At 40.0% G+C, this 17641-nt stretch overlaps 1 protein-coding gene across 2 annotated transcripts in view; it reads right to left on the reverse strand.

Moving 5' to 3' along the window:
• NHS (NHS actin remodeling regulator) overlaps positions 1-17641 on the reverse strand; it is a 368434-nt gene that overhangs the window by 11532 nt on the left and 339261 nt on the right. The window contains exons 4-6 of one of the 2 annotated variants that reach the window (XM_021932794.2): positions 5707-5769; positions 3477-3669; positions 405-536 (exon numbers count right to left, since the gene is read on the reverse strand). In XM_021932794.2, the coding sequence (XP_021788486.2) occupies positions 405-536; positions 3477-3669; positions 5707-5769 (388 nt within the window). Of the gene's footprint in view, positions 1-404; positions 537-3476; positions 3670-4880; positions 5633-5706; positions 5770-17641 lie in introns of those variants that run through there. The other variant, XM_009197269.3, reaches the window with a different exon arrangement.

A 17641-nucleotide genomic window follows, 5' to 3' on the forward strand; every position in this document is an offset into this window, starting at 1 on the left:
TGCCTGAAATTTACCTTCTAAAATAATTAATGACATGAAAGTATATCTCTCTTAAATTAAGTTACAATTTTCCAAAAAGAAAACTTTCATTTACTCCTGCTACTTTTTATTCACAATTTCCACCTTAATAAAACTTTCAAAAATCATCTAAGTATTACATTTCAGCCGTAAGACCTGAATGTATATGCCTAAATCTATAAGGTCAAACCTTCACAGTCAAGAACAGAGAGTTAAAAAGTAATACCACCTGGCTTGCTGAATACAGAACAAATACACACCATTTTAAAACCTCTACAAGTTAAAATGTTTAATTATTTTTCTGTTTCATCTATTTCTTGTTTAATCTCCCTATCATCTATACTAGGCGGAGGAATGTTAACCATTAACATTTTTTGATATCACACCTATTTCTTGTTGAACTCTTCTGGGAATACCCGAGATGGTTTTCCTCCTCCTCAATTTTCGTCTCCGCTGTAGTACCGATTGTGAATGAACCAGAGAGCAGCGTATACTAGCCTCTCTGTCAAAGCCAACTCCTGCAACCCACAAATAGGTCTCATTAGCTTTAGAAATGGCAAACAAATTTTCATTTACTTGGAACACAGTGATATTAATTGACAGGAAGTAAGGAAAGAGTTTGGGTTAAGCCTGTGAATGAATATAAGGGAGCTGTTATTCAGCTCTTATTTAAATTATGCTGCAGTACATTAAGCTTTACTTCTAAATGCAGCTCTCCACAACAGCTTGCACTGCCAACTAAAACAAGCAAAGAAGAAAAATCAAAAGAAAGAGAAGGGAAAAAGACATCCAAAAAATCCCTCTCACACAGAAATGGCTCCTTAAGGATTTATAACCTTTAGTTACTACTATTTACTGATCTATTTCTGGGCTCTTTGAAGCTGATACCTTTGCATAGGAAATTAGCAACCAGGATGCTAACCTGAATTAGCTCAGCTAACATATCCTGACCCATTTCTTCATTAAAAGCCATCTTTGTGAGGTTTTGTTCCCTCCATCTCTTATGGTCCAAACCTTCTCCCATTCCCCACGTGCGCGCGTGCGCGCACACACACACACACACACACACACACACACACACATCTCTTGCTGTGAAGAAACTCAACAGTCTAAGGATTTGTTTTTTTAAATCATCACCCAACTCTGTCTACTTTCTTCTGTTTACTAAACTCAGTGCTTTGTGGTTTAGCATGAGATGTCTTTTCAATATAAAATAAACATACAAGGCAGTTCCCAGTTCTGCACTTAAATGGATCCACTTTCTATACCAACTATAAATCTGGAATTCCCAGTCTTTATGCCATAGGTTTGTTTTTGTAAACACAGAGGGCAAACCATGGTGCTTGTTAGTTTCTCTCTCCATAATCACATTATCAGCATTACATGCAGTCCCATCACAACTAGAATGATGAGAGGGGAGGTGAGGAACTCAAACCCTTGTCTGCACCATGGATTTTTCAGAGTGAACTTTGCCTCAGAAAGCCACGATGCCGTGCTTTGGAATTTGGTCACCTCATCATTTATCCTGATTGTTAAGCGTGGGGCTGGGTGGTATGTCAAGTCTTGGTTCAGCTGTATAATGAAAGAGTTGAGTTCTGTTTAACATCACAGTGCCAACAGTTTCTAGAACTCACTTTGAAAAATCTGTATGAGATATCATATGATGAATAATTACAATATTATTGGAGAATTCTTACTAATGGAATCTTTCTTAGTTCCAACCCAAAATTAAAATCCTTCATTCTGATCTTAGTAATTGTAGAATGCATTATATATAGACAGACATTTTGTGTTATGTGGACATCATTAACAATGTTCTCATTAAAGCTCTTGAAATCAACATCTAATATAAGTTTTAATCAGAGAGTTCCTGAAATAAAGCAGAAGGAAAAAGTGTCCCTTTCCCTCAATCATAAAATAATGGCCCATAATCATAGCACTAAATTTGAAAACGAGATTTTACTTACAGTGCCATGAAAAAAGCACGTGCTGCTAATAATCAGAGGTTTCCAGAACCGAAAATTAGCTTAAGAGGGTGCCAAAATGATCCATTTTGGCAGCTGAACTCCCCTAATACATCCCATTTAGATTGTGGAGATCAGATAGGGGCATATCTTTAGAATAATTTATCTTACAAGTTTAATAGGTCATCAGGAAAATTAACTCCTAACTCACCAGAGGCCCATGAACTAGGACTCCTTTTTCTCAGGAAAAAAATAATATCAGCACTTTGGGAGGCCGAGACGGGCAGATCACGAGGTCAGGAGATCGAGACCATCCTGGCTAACACGGTGAAACTCCGTCTCTACTAAAAATACAAAAACTAGCCGGGCGAGGTGGCGGGCGCCTGTAGTCCCAGCTACTCGGGAGGCTGAGGCAGGAGAATGGCGTAAACCTGGGAGGCGGAGCTTGCAGTGAGCCGAGATCAGGCCACTGCACTCCAGCCTGGGCGACAGAGCGAGACTCTGTCTCAAAAAAAAAAAAAAATAATAATAATAATAATAATATCTGTCCCAGATGTCTGGTCCATTTGCTTCCCCACTTTATTTGAGAGAAATCTGAGTGGGGTTAATAATAGCTGTGTGCAACATGCATCTCAAGTGACATGCAATATTTAGTCACATAGTACCAATATGCAAATCAGTCATAACATGGCTGTTTTGAAATTTTCAATATACAAATAAGTTAAAATGTAACTATTAGAGATGTAAGAAAGCCCAATGGATAGACCATTTAATTTATGTCTTTGAAAGTTAGAATATTTTATAACATGATTTTACTTACAACTAAGTTTACCAGATCCAATTGTGGAATTTACAACTGCTGCCAATAAATTTTTCAGAAAGGTCTGGCTGTGCTTCCATTCTATCTAGACTAATATTCACACTCTCAGTACACAGGAGGAGGAAAAGAGAGTGAAAGGAAGACAGCCTTGCTGGTTTTAAAATAGAATTCAGCCTTCATCTATGTATCCATGTATTTTTAGGTCAAAAATCCCCCAAATCAATACAGAAGTCTTAACAGTCTTTTTAAAAAAGCCTACCTTCATCCAAGGAAGCATGAAAACAGATTTTCTAGTTGGCCTACAGGACCATTACTTGCAGTTTGAGAAGCCTGGGTTTGCTGTTTTCTTTCTTGCAGTGCCACACATCATTATCATATGATTAATCACTGCCGCCTTCTCCATTATTTCAGTCAGCTATGGCCAAAGAGCTATTTGGTGATTTTTTTCAAAAAGAAACTGTCCATAATTTACATAACAAGTGGCCCAGTGGAAAACATGTAAATTGATGTTTAAAACCTGACAAAAGCATATCGAACATCCTCTGGGTTTGTATTTTGATGAAAAAGGCATTACTTGTTTACAAAATGGTATTCTTAGCAGCACAGATTTTGAACATATTTCGTACACAGAATATTCTGACCCGTCTGCCCCTAAGAAAAAGCCAGAACGATACCAGTGACATTGATGGGAATAATGCAAGAAGAAATCACTTGGGCATCTTGTTTCATCTTCTCCTCTGGCGTTGGGAGAGGTAGTGCTTTGCTCCAGTTGGTCTGCTTGTCCAGTGTAGAAGGGATATTGTGTATTGGGTTTTTCGGCCTCTGCCCTAACATGACATCTGTATCTTCATCCTCTGGGGGATGGGACTGCAAACAAAGTACAATCAGGTTCAGCCATCATAGATTATACATAAGCATACATATAAGGAATTTCCTAGTTTAGAGAAGTAAAAATGAGGTCAGAAATAGGCCCTTAGGACAAAGGAAGAATTCCTAGAAATAGTTAGTAAGCACAACTAATTGCAAGTATTATTTCAATAGTCAAGCAACACAAAAGGAAAGAAATGGGCTAAATAAACATGCTTCTCAGGTTAAATGGAATTAACAGGAGAGACAAGGTAGCCAGAAATCTGCAAACTTTACACCAAAGAAAACTGAGTCTCTATTCCAATGAAAGATCAACTTTTAAGCTCTCTCACCATAAATTTCTATCAAAAGTTTTGAGATCTCTAGATGACTAGGATCAGAGGAAGAAGATGAGTTAGACGCCTGTGAAAAGGTTCAGAAAACCTGGAGTCGGGAGACATTCCAGAACACATACCTGAAGGACAAGCCAACCTAATCTGAGAAGCCACATTAAAACATGAGGAGTTAATTTCACTGCAGGACTACAGCATTTTAAAATAACATTTAGAAAATTCAGTTTCATGAACACTGTATGCACGTGGAAAAGCAAAAGTGAAGAATTTCCCCCCACCAACGATAGTGGAAAATACACATCCTGTTACTGGGGAGAAATATTCCAGTAAGTTTATTTTTCAAATTAGGAAAGGTAAAACAGTCCTAGTTTATTTTCTTTTCAGCTTTGTGGTGCGAGACGTTTCCTCCAGCTGTGTAGTTACGGGCTTTGATTTCTATATGACATTGGAAAATTCTCCATCCAAACTTTTGATACATATCAATATTGTCTAACTTTTATTTCAGGGTTGGGCTCCTAGGCCAGATTATTTAAAAAGCTCCATCCCAGTTTTGATTTCAGGGTTGGGTTTCTAAACTAGATGATTAAAAGACTCAGTTTTTACCACTCAACCTAGTTTTATTTATTTTTTACACAATTTGGAGGAAGGTGGGTATCTGTATAAAATAAATATATTTTGCTCTTATCCCAGTAAGACTTTAATAATATTCTGTCCTAAAATTAGGATCATCAAAAAAATTTTTCCCATCTTTACATTTGGAAGTATCATGCCCTGTTGACTCAGAGGATTTCACCTATTGTCAAACGAACTGTTCTCAAGTCCCCTTAAAGAGCTGATTCCAGAGCCACTTGTCTAAACTCACCCCCGGCATTTACTTACCTTGTCAGAGGTTTCTGCAAATCCCCCAACACACCCAACAGGATATGACTCCCCCCTTGGGAAAAATGTGTTCGTCATGAACGTTTTAGTAAAATATTGCAACCTTCTTTCTCTCTTCAGCTTTTGTGCAGATTCCCAGCGAAGCGAATAGCTCAAATAAAGTTCGAGAACAAAAGACTTTGTTTCCTAGGTAACTTCCAAAAAGAAAATAAGTTTGGTGCATGCAGAGAGAGAGAGAGAGAGAGAGAGAGAAACTGATTGAAAGAGAGACAGAGAGAAAGAGGGAGACAAAGAGAGAGAATGAGCACTAGAGGAAAACCCCCCACCACCAGAGGCTTCATTTTGTAGGCGATTCCTTCCTTGAATAACAATGGACTGCAAAGTGTTGAAAGGATAGTGACCTGACTACAGGCTCTGACCAGCAGCCAAAAGCACTTTTTATTTAATGGTGACAGTACGATCGGCTGCCAGAGAATCCGTTTGTCTTGTTCTCCTTTTTTGATTTGAGAAGCTGAACATTTACAGTTCTGATAAATTAAATATAGGACAAGTTTCCTCTGCCGGACTACAAAGTCCAAGAGTAGTGTTAGGTGATGCAGTTTGCAGAGTGGGGGGCAGTGAATGGGGGAAAAAGGCAAATGGCATGACTGTCTAAGTTATATTACATTTAATTCAAGTTAGGAAAATACCACTTTTTAAATTAATTTTAAAGAAAAACCGTTAGTTAGAAACAAGAAAGTTTTCCATAAAGTTAAAAGAGGGAACAAGGAAGAGTGTCTGGACAGAGTGGGATAGGGCTGTGAAGGAATGTTCTCAGAACCAATACCTTTCTACTCCATGGGGTCATGTGGCAACACTCAGTGGGGGAGGGCGAACGGGTGCTGTTAAACTATGAACATGAAATGCAAAAAAAGAAAAAATTAAAAATGTGCACACAACACACAGTGTATACTGGTTAGGCCAAATCTATGATATTAATGAAAGAATATACTGGGATAACTTTCTTCTTTCCTTCCCTCCTTCCTCCTTCCTTCCTTCCCTCCTTCCTTCCTTCCCTCTTTCCTTTTCTTCCCTCCTTCCTCCTTCCTTCCCTTCCTTCCCTCCCTCCCTCCTTCTTTCCTTTTTTCTTCTTTCCTTTCTTCTTCCCTTCCATCTTCCCTTCTTCCTTCCCTTTCTTCCCTTATTTCTTCCTTCCCTCCTTCCTTTCTTCCTTCTTCCTTCCCTCCTTCCTTTCTTCCTTCTTCCTTCCTTCCTCTTTCCTTCCTTGCTTCCTCCTTCCTTCTTTCCTACCTTCCTTCTTTCTTCCTTTTCTTCCTTCCCTCCTTCCTCCTTCCTTCCTACTTCCTTTTCTTCCTTCCCTCCTTCCTCCTTCCTTCCTTCTTTCTTCCTCCTTTCCTCCCTCCTTCCCTCCCTCCTTCCTTCCTTCTTCCTTCCCTCCCTCCCTTCCTTTTTTACTTTCCTCCCTCCTTTTCTTCCTTCCTACTTCCTTTCCTTCCTTCTTCCTTCCTTTTTCCTTCCCTCCTTTCTAATTTCCTTCCTTTCCTTTCTTCCTCCCTCCCTCCCTCCCTTTCTTCTTTCCCTCCTTCCTCCTTTCTTCCCTCCTTCCTCCTTCCCTCCCTTCCTTCCTTCCCTCCCGTCCTTCCTTTCTTCCTTCCCTCCCTTCCTTCCTTTCTTCCTTCCCTCCTTGGTTTTTCCTTGCCTCCCTTTCTTCCCTTCTTCCTTCCTTTTTCCTTCCCTCCCTCCCTTCCTTTCTTCCTTCCCTCCTTCCTTCATTTTTCCTTCCCTCCCTTCCTTCCCTTCTTCCTTCCTTTTTCCTTCCCTCCCTTCCTTCCTTTCTTCCTTCTCTTCCTTCCTTTTTTCTTCCCTTCCTTTCTCCTTCTCTTTCTTCCTTTCTTCCTTCCTTTTTCCTTCCCTTCCTTTTTCCTTCCCTTCCTTCCTTTCTTCCTTCTCTTCCTTCCTTTTTCTTTCCCTTCCTTTCTCCTTCCCTTCCTTCCTTCCCTTCCTTTCTCCTTCCCTTCGTTCTTTCCCTCCTTCCCTCCCTCCTACCTCCCTCCCTCCCTCCTTCCCTTCCTTCCTATCTTTATTTTTTCAGAGGTAGCATAAATAGTGGTTAAGACCACAGACTCTGAAGCTAGACTGTCTGAATTCAAATCCTGCCTCCACCACTTATTTTCTGTGTGGCCAGGGGCAATTCCTCAACCTCTCTAAGGTCAGTTTCCTCATCTGTAGTAATACAGAGAAATAATAGAATTTTCCCTCCAGTGCTGTTTTGAGGATTAAATGAGTAAAGTATATGTAATATACTTAGAAGAATCCTGGCACTTAATAAGTTCTATACATTAGTGCCGGGTACTACTACAACAATTATTATTATTAATGTACTTACCTTGTAGCTGTGAAATATCTGTGAAAATGTCTTTGCAAACTGTAACTTTGTTATCTTTTAGATTCCAACACCACTTGCTAATTTGGCGAAGAATGAATTATTTGCTTTTGTTGGAGTGATTTTATTTTCCTGTGAACTACTTGAAAGAAAATTCTCTATGTGTAATTTCCTTCTCTAGACTGCTCAAAATTTACTTCTTTCTCCTATTCATAGACCACATTTGCAGACAGGGCCAGTTTCATGAGTGTGTGATCTGTGTAGCATTCCCATAGGGCCCTGCACTCAGAACGCCCCCATGCTTGGTTTCAGGTTGTGCTGTCACTGTTTTGAAATTCTTGAGTAAAGGATTCTTCATTTTCATTTTGCACTGGACCCCACAAATGATATAGCCAGTCCTATTTGGAGAATAATCTGGTAACCAGAATCCCCTCCTCAGGATCTACTGAGAAGGCCATTGAAACTTTTAAAACTCTAAGCCATATCAGCTTTAGATTCAGCTGGGCCTCTATTATAGCACTTATCTTACAGCATGGCTTTAATGGAACAGGAATTGGCCCTGGATGTGTCTATTTCATTTGTTAGATTGCGAATTCCTGGAGGTCAGGGGCCACATTTGATTTGCCTTTCAGTCTTCCATGATCCATCACTGTAAGAACCCATCAAAATATTTGTGCACCCGAATGATATAGTCTCTGTGTGTTTTAGCAGTGATGGGAACCCCAAAGAAAGTAAGGGGCACCCAGGCACAGTGGCCCATGCCTGTAATCCCAGCACTTTGGGAGCCCAAGGCAGGCGGATCACTTGAGGTCAGGAGTTCGAGACCAGCCTGGCCAATATGGTGGAAACTTATCTCTACTAAAAATACAAAATTAGCTGGGCATAGTGGCGCATGCCTGTAATCCCAGCTACTCGGGAGGCTGAGGCAGGAGAATTGCTTGAACCTGGGAGGCAGAGGTTCCAGTGAGCCGAGATTGCACCACTGCACTCCAACCTGGGTGACAGAGCAAGACTCTGTCTTAGAGCGGGGGTGGGGGGCGGGGGAGGAAAGTAAGGGGAATGCTGAAGATCTCAGGAGGAAGCAAATTCCTCAGAATCCAAGGGACTTATCATCTTCATGCAAACAGGTGGAAACAAGTAGAGGAAACTGCCAGTGATACTTGCTTCCTCTGACGCTGGGCCTCGTTATTCTTAAGCCCATGGCAGACATGTGTTTTTGTGGGGAAAGCTTGGTTTCTAATTCTGTTCTATTTTTCTAAGTTTTAACTGAAAGAGTTGCTCATTAATGTTCAAAGCAAAGCAAATGTCCCCTCCTCAGGCCCAGTTAACTTTGATCTAGATCTTATTTAAGACTAATGATTTTGTAGGGTCTATGGCTCCCTCGCTGAAAGTGACCATTTTGACAGATGTGGTATATGTGGTCCGAGTTCAGACACTAACCTGGTTCTTTCCTAAAAATCAGCCACAGACAATGACGTGGAAGTCTCAAGTAAGAAACCAGGGTGTGTAAATGAGAGAGAAAGCTCACGTAAGTAGGAAAAAAGGGAGCCTGATAACAAAGCCTACATGGGAAAGGAACCTACTTCAAAGAAACTAAAAGCTTTGGTGTCTCATGGAAGTATTTTCAAAAAATTTCATAGTCAGATACTGCAGGTCAGTAAACATATTAATGATATTAATGTTAATATATACATTATGGTAGTTTGTCTTAAATCTCCTAAGTCAGCTCTCCTGTTGAAGAGTGAGGGGTGAGGAGTGGACTTCGTTTTTCATCTGTTTGAGAAACCCACCAACCCCATTAAATAAGCATGAGGTCATACCTAACAATGACTAAGGATGGCAAGTCCAGAGAAAGCACAAACTTTTCAGTTGTGGTCATTGTGATGGAGAGTTAAGGTCTCCTTGGGTTACACTCCATAGCAGATTTCTCCTCAGCTAATTGGTCTCTCCACTATTTTGATAGTAGCTCCAACCTCCAGCTTGTGAGGGTTGAAACTAGGTACTCTGGAGCTTGGATGTGGAAGGATTGTGTTCTTTGGTTCCTCTACTTAGACACAAGCTCTAGAGTCCCTGCAGATGGTCTGCAGATTCAGAGTATTTAAGTTTATAATATTAAAATGAGCTATAAGTATATAAATATACAGTTATATTTCTGGCATTAATTAGTAACTGCCTTAGTCTTGTATTTTAGAGGGCCCTCCACATAGAGGGGAGCAACACACACTGGGTTCTATTGGAGGGTAGAGAGGGGAAGAGGGAGAAGATTAGGAAAAATAATTAATGGGTACTAGACTTCATACCGGGGTGACAAAATAATCTGTACAACAAACCCACATGACACAGTTTACCCATATAACAAACCTGCACATGTAACCCTGAACTTAAAATAAAAGTTAAATAAAATTTAAAAACAACTAAAAGTAGAACTATCATTTGATCTAGCATCCCACTACCAGGTATCTACCCAAACGAAACGAAGTCATATATGAAAAAGACACTTGCACATGCATGCTTATAGCAGCACAATATGGAACCAACCTAAATGCTCATCAACCAATGAGTGAATAAAGAAAATGTGTTAAATATACACCATGGAATACTACTCAGTCATTAAACGGAATAAAATAATGTCCTTTGCAGCAACTTGGATGGAACTGGAGGTCATTATTCTAAGTGAAGTAACTCAGGAATGGAAAACCAAACACCATATGTTCTAACTTATAAGTGGGAGCTAAGCTATGAAGACGCAAAGACATACAGAGTGATATCATGGACTTTGGGGACTCGGGGCAGGGGACTTTGGGAGCAAGGTGAGGGATAAAAAACTATATATTGGGTAACAGTGTACACTGCTCAGTTGAATGGGTGCACTAAAATTTCATAATTCACCACTGAAGAACTCACTCATGTAATCAAAAACCACCTGTACCTAAAAACTATTGAAACATTTTTTAAAAAACCTTAAAAATAAAATAAAGCATCCTCTTTCCTGGATGTTTAGTCAAAAGAAGTAAGATTGTTCTGAATATTTCTGACTACATTGTTTATATGATGAATGCAATAATCAGTTCATAGTATATATATTTTTTTCTAAATTATCTAAGAAATACAACTGCAAGAGAACTGCTACCTCAGGTCATCTCTGCATGGCTCAGCCTGCCATGCCTTAATGGGTGCTGATGGATAAGGTTAGGGAAAGCTGGATGCTGATCAAACTTATATGAAGTAAATTATTCTTCCACAACTGTTTAAATGAATCCCGTTGCTTATTCAGAGAAAGACTAACCATTTCTTGTTCATAACTCTATTTTTCTGCCTCAACAGTGCTCAATAAATATGTGTCGTACAGCTAACATGCTCACGTGCCTGGCATAAGCAAACAAAAATTCTCTTCTAGAGAAATAACATCAAATTATTTCCACCCACATATAATTTTTCAGTACAACATCCAGTACAAGGTCAAAGACAGCAAAACACAGGAGGAGATAAGACAGCATGAGCAGGAAACATCCAAAACAACAGATAATGGAAGCAGATCCACAGGGGACTCCTGATTGTGGAATCATCACTCAGTACAAGAGTGGCAGTGAACAACTTTGGTTTCCCCAGAATAAGCATGGTAGGAGAAGTGTTAGGCATTCATTCATTCAATTATTCATTCGTTCGTTCAAGATCATTTATTTGATGTGGATCAAAATTGGCCCCAGTGGAAACAAACTGTCAGGTTAAAAATAATTTCTCCCTCATGGGTATATGTATATTCACTGTACAAGTCTTTCAACTTCTCTGTACATTTGAGATTTTTCATAATAAACCGTTGAAGAAAAATGCAAAAAAAAAAAAAAAAAAAAAAAAAAAAAGAGTGATTTCCTCCTCTTTTTCCAGACTCCTATTCTGGCCCTTCTACCACTGATTTTGAGAAGCCTCAGACTCCAACTTGCAGCATTTTAGAATCAGCAACTACCAGCCATGCCCATCTTGTCCCTGACAAAAGATGATTCTTTTGATGTTTTCACTCCATCTCTACCCCTGCTGGCCTCATCAGCCATATCCTCAAATCCTTTTCCTAGCTTCCCATGAGTTGCTTCAACAAAAGCCAGAATTATACTTATGACCAGTGTTCAGAATGCTAAATAACAAACATTATGCTCAAAAGCAGCCAAATAAATGTCTTTGGTATATAATGAAGGAAGATTTTTCAAACCCCAGTCTTTCTTGAGGTATGTGTGTGAGAAAAGTTCATTTCTCCCCTTTTATGGCTATGAACAAGCACTTCCCCAAAGGTTTCAAGATGATCCCCAATCTTTCTCTTACTACCAAAAGAAAAATAATCCCTCCACTCCATATTTTACTTTCTTTTGGGTTTTATTTTATATGCTGATGGGGGCTTATTTTCCTTCGAAACTTTCCAAAAGACATCTGTTAAAATGTTGTGGGTATTCCAGCAGGAAATGTTTTGAAAAATTGGCTTTGGTTTGTGATCTAACTGATACCACATGGCACTTATAGCAGTTGACTTTCAGAGCTGATTTATTGCTATCATGCTGTCTTAAACATGAAAAATATTTACTGGAGGCTGGATGCTGTGTTACATTTGAAAACAAGAATGAGACCTTACTGCAAAGATGTCCATTGCAAACCACACTGGGTTTCTAGTGAGACGATATGGGCTTTTATTTTCACTCGACCATGGGGCTTGTTTGTCCTTAAGCCAAATCCTTGCATTTTTGCACATACTATGTCCTATTGGCCTCAGCTTTTCCTGTGCAGGAGTGTTTGTGGATGTGTCGTACATAAATATGAACTGCTTTGATCTTTCTCAAAGGCTTCAAGAAGTCTGACAATGCCTTCTTCACATGTCATTCTTGTTGCTACAATTATGTAGTACTTTTATTCCCTTGAGACTGTCTCAAAGTCTCCCAAAGGCTGGCACTGTGCTCTTATCTTCCAAACATGTTTAGTAACATCATTCTACATTCACCCTGTGCTTCCCCCTTCCCCTCTCCTCAACTCCAACATTCATCAAGGTGAACAATCATGGGTAAACACAATGAAGAGGTAGGCAGAAGTTTAAGGCACATCCTATGCTTTCTCTGTTTTAGGCCTTCTTCCCTCTCTGGGTTTGTCCTTTGCCACCACTCTCTCCTCGGCAGTCAGAGCCTTCATGCTTACCCAAAGTACCTGAATGCAGCACTCCCACCTGGCATGCCATCCTTAACCCCAAGTGCCCAAACCCTTCACACTAACCTTTCAGCCAGCTTCAAGGCTAGAAAGAAGCCCACAAATGCACCCTTATTAGGGTGCTGACAACACATCATAAAAAACCCAATCCACAGTGATTTATTCCAGTCACTGTGGCGAAGTTCTGGGTAATGGTTGTGGAGAGGGATATTTGGGAACAGGTGCCTACTGAGTTCTTTCTCTAACCACTATATACATTAATATTTATTTAAAACACAAAAAGCATTATTATTCAGGCCTGGGGAATATCCTCTTATTAATAAGTCTGTTTTTCCAAATCATGCTTTACTTCCTTTCCCTGAGAGATATAGCTATCACCACTTTCTTGATTCTCCTGAGGGACACTTTGCAAAAAAAAAAAAAGTATGTGTGTGTATATATATATATGTGTGTGTGTGTGTGTGTGTGTGTGTGTGTATATATATATATACACACACAGAGACACAAAAGGCCAATAAGCATATATTAAGGTGCTTGACATCATCGCTCATCAGGAAAATTCAAAAGAAAACCACACTGTGGACTAGAGGGGCTAAGATGAAAAATATTAATACACTTAATGTTGACAAAGATGTAGAGCAACTGGAACTCTCATAAATGCTGGTGGGAGTGTAAAATGGTGTAGCTTTGGAGACTATTTGGCAGTATACAATCTTAAACATATATATATATATACCCTTTAATTCCATCTCAGGTATATAGACTTAAGAAAAATGAGTATGTCCACAAAAAAACTTGCACAAAAATACTTATAAAATACTTATAAAACTTATAGTACCTTTATTCATAAAAGCCAACAAACAAACAAACAATACCCCACAACTAGAAACAACCCAAACATCTCCCAGCAGCAGAATGGATAAACAGATTGTGCAATCCTATATTCATACAATGGAAAACTACACAATAACATCAATCTCAAAAAAGTATATGTAGCAAAAGCAGCCAAGACACAAAAAGAGTACATGCTCATTCATTTTTAAATCCTATCCTGTTGGTAGATGTTTGGGGTGTGACAACTCTCCCTAGTGAGCAAAGCTTGAATGGCGATGACAATGGTGCAGTTTTCACCCAAAAAGAGGCTTTCTGAAAGAGAGTATGTGACTGCAAAGCATCTCTCTCTCTCCTTTTGATCTCAGCTGTAATGGAACAAAAATTCTTAGGGTAATGGAATGCAAAATAATTTTATATATGCTAAAGTTCAAGAACACTTTGTTTAATCACATCCTATTAATGAAGCATTTTAAATGTGCAAAGCATAACACAATTATATTTTGGAACATTTGTGGAAAATAGTCCCCACATGAATGGAAAAGAGGGCTAAAGGGAACCCAGGATGGAGACTGCTTCCTGCTGGCTGGTCAGCACAGTCATTTATTCCCAGGAATTGCTCTGTACTGTCAAGAACACAAAACAGGGCCCACTGGACCATGATCACTGTGATGTTGATGCCAGTATCTTATTCATTCCCTGTGGTCAGCTTGGCCAATTAGTGGAGCCACTGCCAAGGGCCACTCAGTTCCATCAACCCTCAAAGGTTGCTAGAACCAAATAAAAGACATGAGTAAGGAAAAGGCAGGCCAGGCTTTGAAGTGCAGGGAAGAAAGAATCTTTGAACTCCTACAAACAGTGCAAATACCCTCACTCATATCAGAGAAGCTGGCAGTGTGAGTCAACAGAACAGCCCAGAAGTGATAGGAGCACTCCTCTATGGCCCTCAGCTGGGGGAGTCAGAGGTGTGTGGTAACTGCAGAAATGTCACACACACTCAGGCCCACTCCAAGGGAACCTTTGCACTGCTAACTCAGGCCAGCTGTGGCTGAAGCTCAGTAGAGCCATACTTGACCTCATTACTGCAAATTTTTAAAAAGCAAAAAATGTAAGACCTCACACATAAACCATGCACATTCTGCCTTTACTGTTTTTCCCTTTTTATTTGTTTTGAGTACAAATCTATTAATGTTAGCACATGTATAGACTCTTGTAACCACGACCACAATCAGGACATAGAACTGTTCTATTGCCCCCCCCAAAACTCCCCTGTGGTATTCTGTTATAGTCGCAACCTCCCCCAACCTCTACCCCTGGCAGCCACTAATCTGTTCTCCATCTCTGTGGCTTTGTCTTTTGTCATATGAATGGAATTATACACTAGGTAACCATTTGAGACTGGTTTCTTTCACCCAGAATAATGCCTTTGTGATCCATCCAAGTTGTTATGTTTATCAATAATTCATTCCTTTTTATTGTGAGTAGTGTTCCATTGTCTGCCTATATTTTGAACAGTGAAAAAAGTCTCAGGCATGCAACAGAATGTCAACCTGAGAATATTCTGTAATGATATGTATAGACAAGTACTTTTATTGACAGTTCCACTGCCAGGTAAATATTTAAAAGAGAAAGAAAGAATTCCAAAACTAAACTGTAGTAAGGAATTTTCTTTATTTCTCACGGTATTTAATATGAACCAGACTCATTGGTTAATGTTTTCATTAGCTATTGTGCTGGCTATTAAGCTATTGTCTCTCAGTTCTGAACCTATTCTGTGCCCTGCTGGGACTTTGCAAACATTTCTTCCTTGCCAGCTCCTCCCTGTTAGGTTCTTTCAGTGGGAGTGCAAGAGGGAGATCAGAAGGCTGGAAGAGGAAGAAGGGACTTACTTCTTGGCACTCACTGTTTCTGTTAGCATCATCCCAGCAGTGGTCCTTTGCCCCCAGCTATGGCAATTGGTTTCAGCCCTCATCTGTTTCCTCACTCCCAGAACCAGCCTCATTATGGCCCCCGTCAGAGATGCTAGTCAGACCCAGCCGTCTAGTACCCCTTTCTAGATTCCAGCTGTGTGTGGTCCTTCTTCGGAGCTTCTGATGCATTAGCACCTGGCAGGCAGCACTCCCTACTCGAAGGTCTGGGTCCCAGTTCCTCAGAAGCTTCTGAGCTCCAGAGCTCCTGAGGCACCAGCACCAGCCAGGCCATGGTTACTCTCCAGAGGTCTGAGTTCTAGTACTGCAGGCTGCTCCAATAACTCCAACCCCTTCCTTCCATTCCTCCAGCCCTGGGAGTGTTAGCTTCTTGCTGCTGTTACTATCTCAGTGTCACCTGTTTCCCATTTGCCCTGTTAGTCTTGTAATAATAATGTCCCTATGTTAAATTCCTTTTGTGAAAATAGCTGGTGTGGTTTCTGTTTTCCTGACTGGAGCCTGACTGATAAACCACATGGAACCAGGCTTTTACCCTCTGGCTTGCTCTTGACTAAGGTATCTAAGGTCCTTGCTGCTTCCTGTTCTGAGTCCAATCAGGACAATATGAACCAGCGTGATGTGGGGAGTCAACATGACAATGATCTCTGCAGCTTATGTTATGGCAGAGAGGAGAACTGAAATGATCTTAAAAGCAAACTGCTTCTGGTTAGCCTTGAAAATGGGTATAGAGGAGAAAAGAATTTGTTGTGGTCAATAGCTGTATCATTCCACAGGCCAGGTGTTGTGCTGATTTACTTCAAGAAAAATACCACATCTGAACAGAAGATACAATTAAAGTCACCAGCTGTTTATAGCCAATCTCCAAGATCCATCTCCCTTCTCCAAAGACCAAACAGGTGAGTTAAATGGGAGGTATATAGGCATCACCACTTCTGCAATCTTATACCTGACACTAACATCAAACACTCCTCTCTCTACTAAACCAAAAAGCAATCTCTAGAGATTCAGGAAATTAATCCTATACACACATACCCTGACATTGTCATAAAGCACAGCTTCTTCAGGTCATTGTTATTTTTGTGCCCAAAACCCTTCAATAATTTGCTAGGCTTATGGAATAAATTCAAACTTTCTAGTCTGGCATTCAAGATCCTTCAAGATCTGGCCTACTGAAGCATTATAGCCAGTGCCCTCTGTTGACACACCACTTTTCTCACCAGCCAAAGCAAAGTATTTGAACTCGTGTATACACTCCATCTCCTGACTCTTACGGTTTCCTCGGTCTATAATCCTTTTCCTCCCAGTGTTCACATCAAAATTCTACCCCATCCTCCAAGGCCTTCTCAAATACTACATTTTCCACGAAGTTTAATCCTGCCACCCCACCCCATTCCAACACCACACACCAGTTAGGCATTCACACTTTCAAGTCAATACAATAGAATTGCCTCTAGTCTCCATGTACTCTGGATGAAACAGATTATGTATCATTCATGTTTGTATCCTTCTAGTACTTATTAATAGTAGGCACTCAGTTAATTTTTTTTTTCAAAATGAAGGAATAAATGAGAAAACAGTGGGAGAAAGGGCATTTCAGGTGGAGATATTGTTTCGAGAGTACAGGAGGTTTTCTGGAGAAGCATGTGTAGTTTGGGTTGGCTGAGGTCTATAGTCTGTGCAAAGGATTTATGGGAAATCCACCCGGAAAGGTAAGTTAGTACCCAACTATAGAGAGTCTGGAGAGTTGGGCTAAGGATTTGAACTTATTTCTTTGGGCAGAACGGAAAAACGGAAGGTTTGGGATCAGAGAAGAATTTGTATGTCAAAGATTCGCATAGCAAAGTTAGTATTTTTCTTAACTGATTTAAAGGAGCAAATTATCTGAGATACAGAGAACACCTAAGCCGAAGCAAGAAAGATTTAATTTGGATGGACAGAACCATTTTAGACAGAAGGTCATAAAACAACAGAATACTTTTGAGAGAGCTTATGAAGACATATGAAGACAATTTATAAAGGTAAAATAGATTTGTCTAGGACAAGTCTGGATACATCTAACTCTTATATAGCAAAGGCAAGGCTTGATCAGCGTTTCTCAATCCCAACTCTATTGTAAACAAATGGAAAACTGAAAATCTTAAATGAACCCACAGAGAAAGGGAAGGATGGAAGAGGATGAACAACAGAAGACAGGGCTGGGGATAGGAAAGAGAACAAGGCAGTGAGAAGGTCTTTATCTCTTGGTCAAGTACTATTGAAACACCCTTCCTGCCAGCTCTGGTCTTTGACCTTCTCTCCTGGCTAGCTCCCCTGTAAGTTACTTTGATTCTTCTCAGAAGCTGCTTTCTCATAAGACTCATTTTTTTCTTCCTGATAGAAAATGGGAGAGTAAACATGGTCATTGTTTATAGCTCTGAACTATGACTAAGACGGTCTGG

Source organism: Papio anubis, chromosome X (assembly GCF_008728515.1).
Source record: "Papio anubis isolate 15944 chromosome X, Panubis1.0, whole genome shotgun sequence".
Lineage (NCBI taxonomy): Eukaryota > Metazoa > Chordata > Mammalia > Primates > Cercopithecidae > Papio > Papio anubis.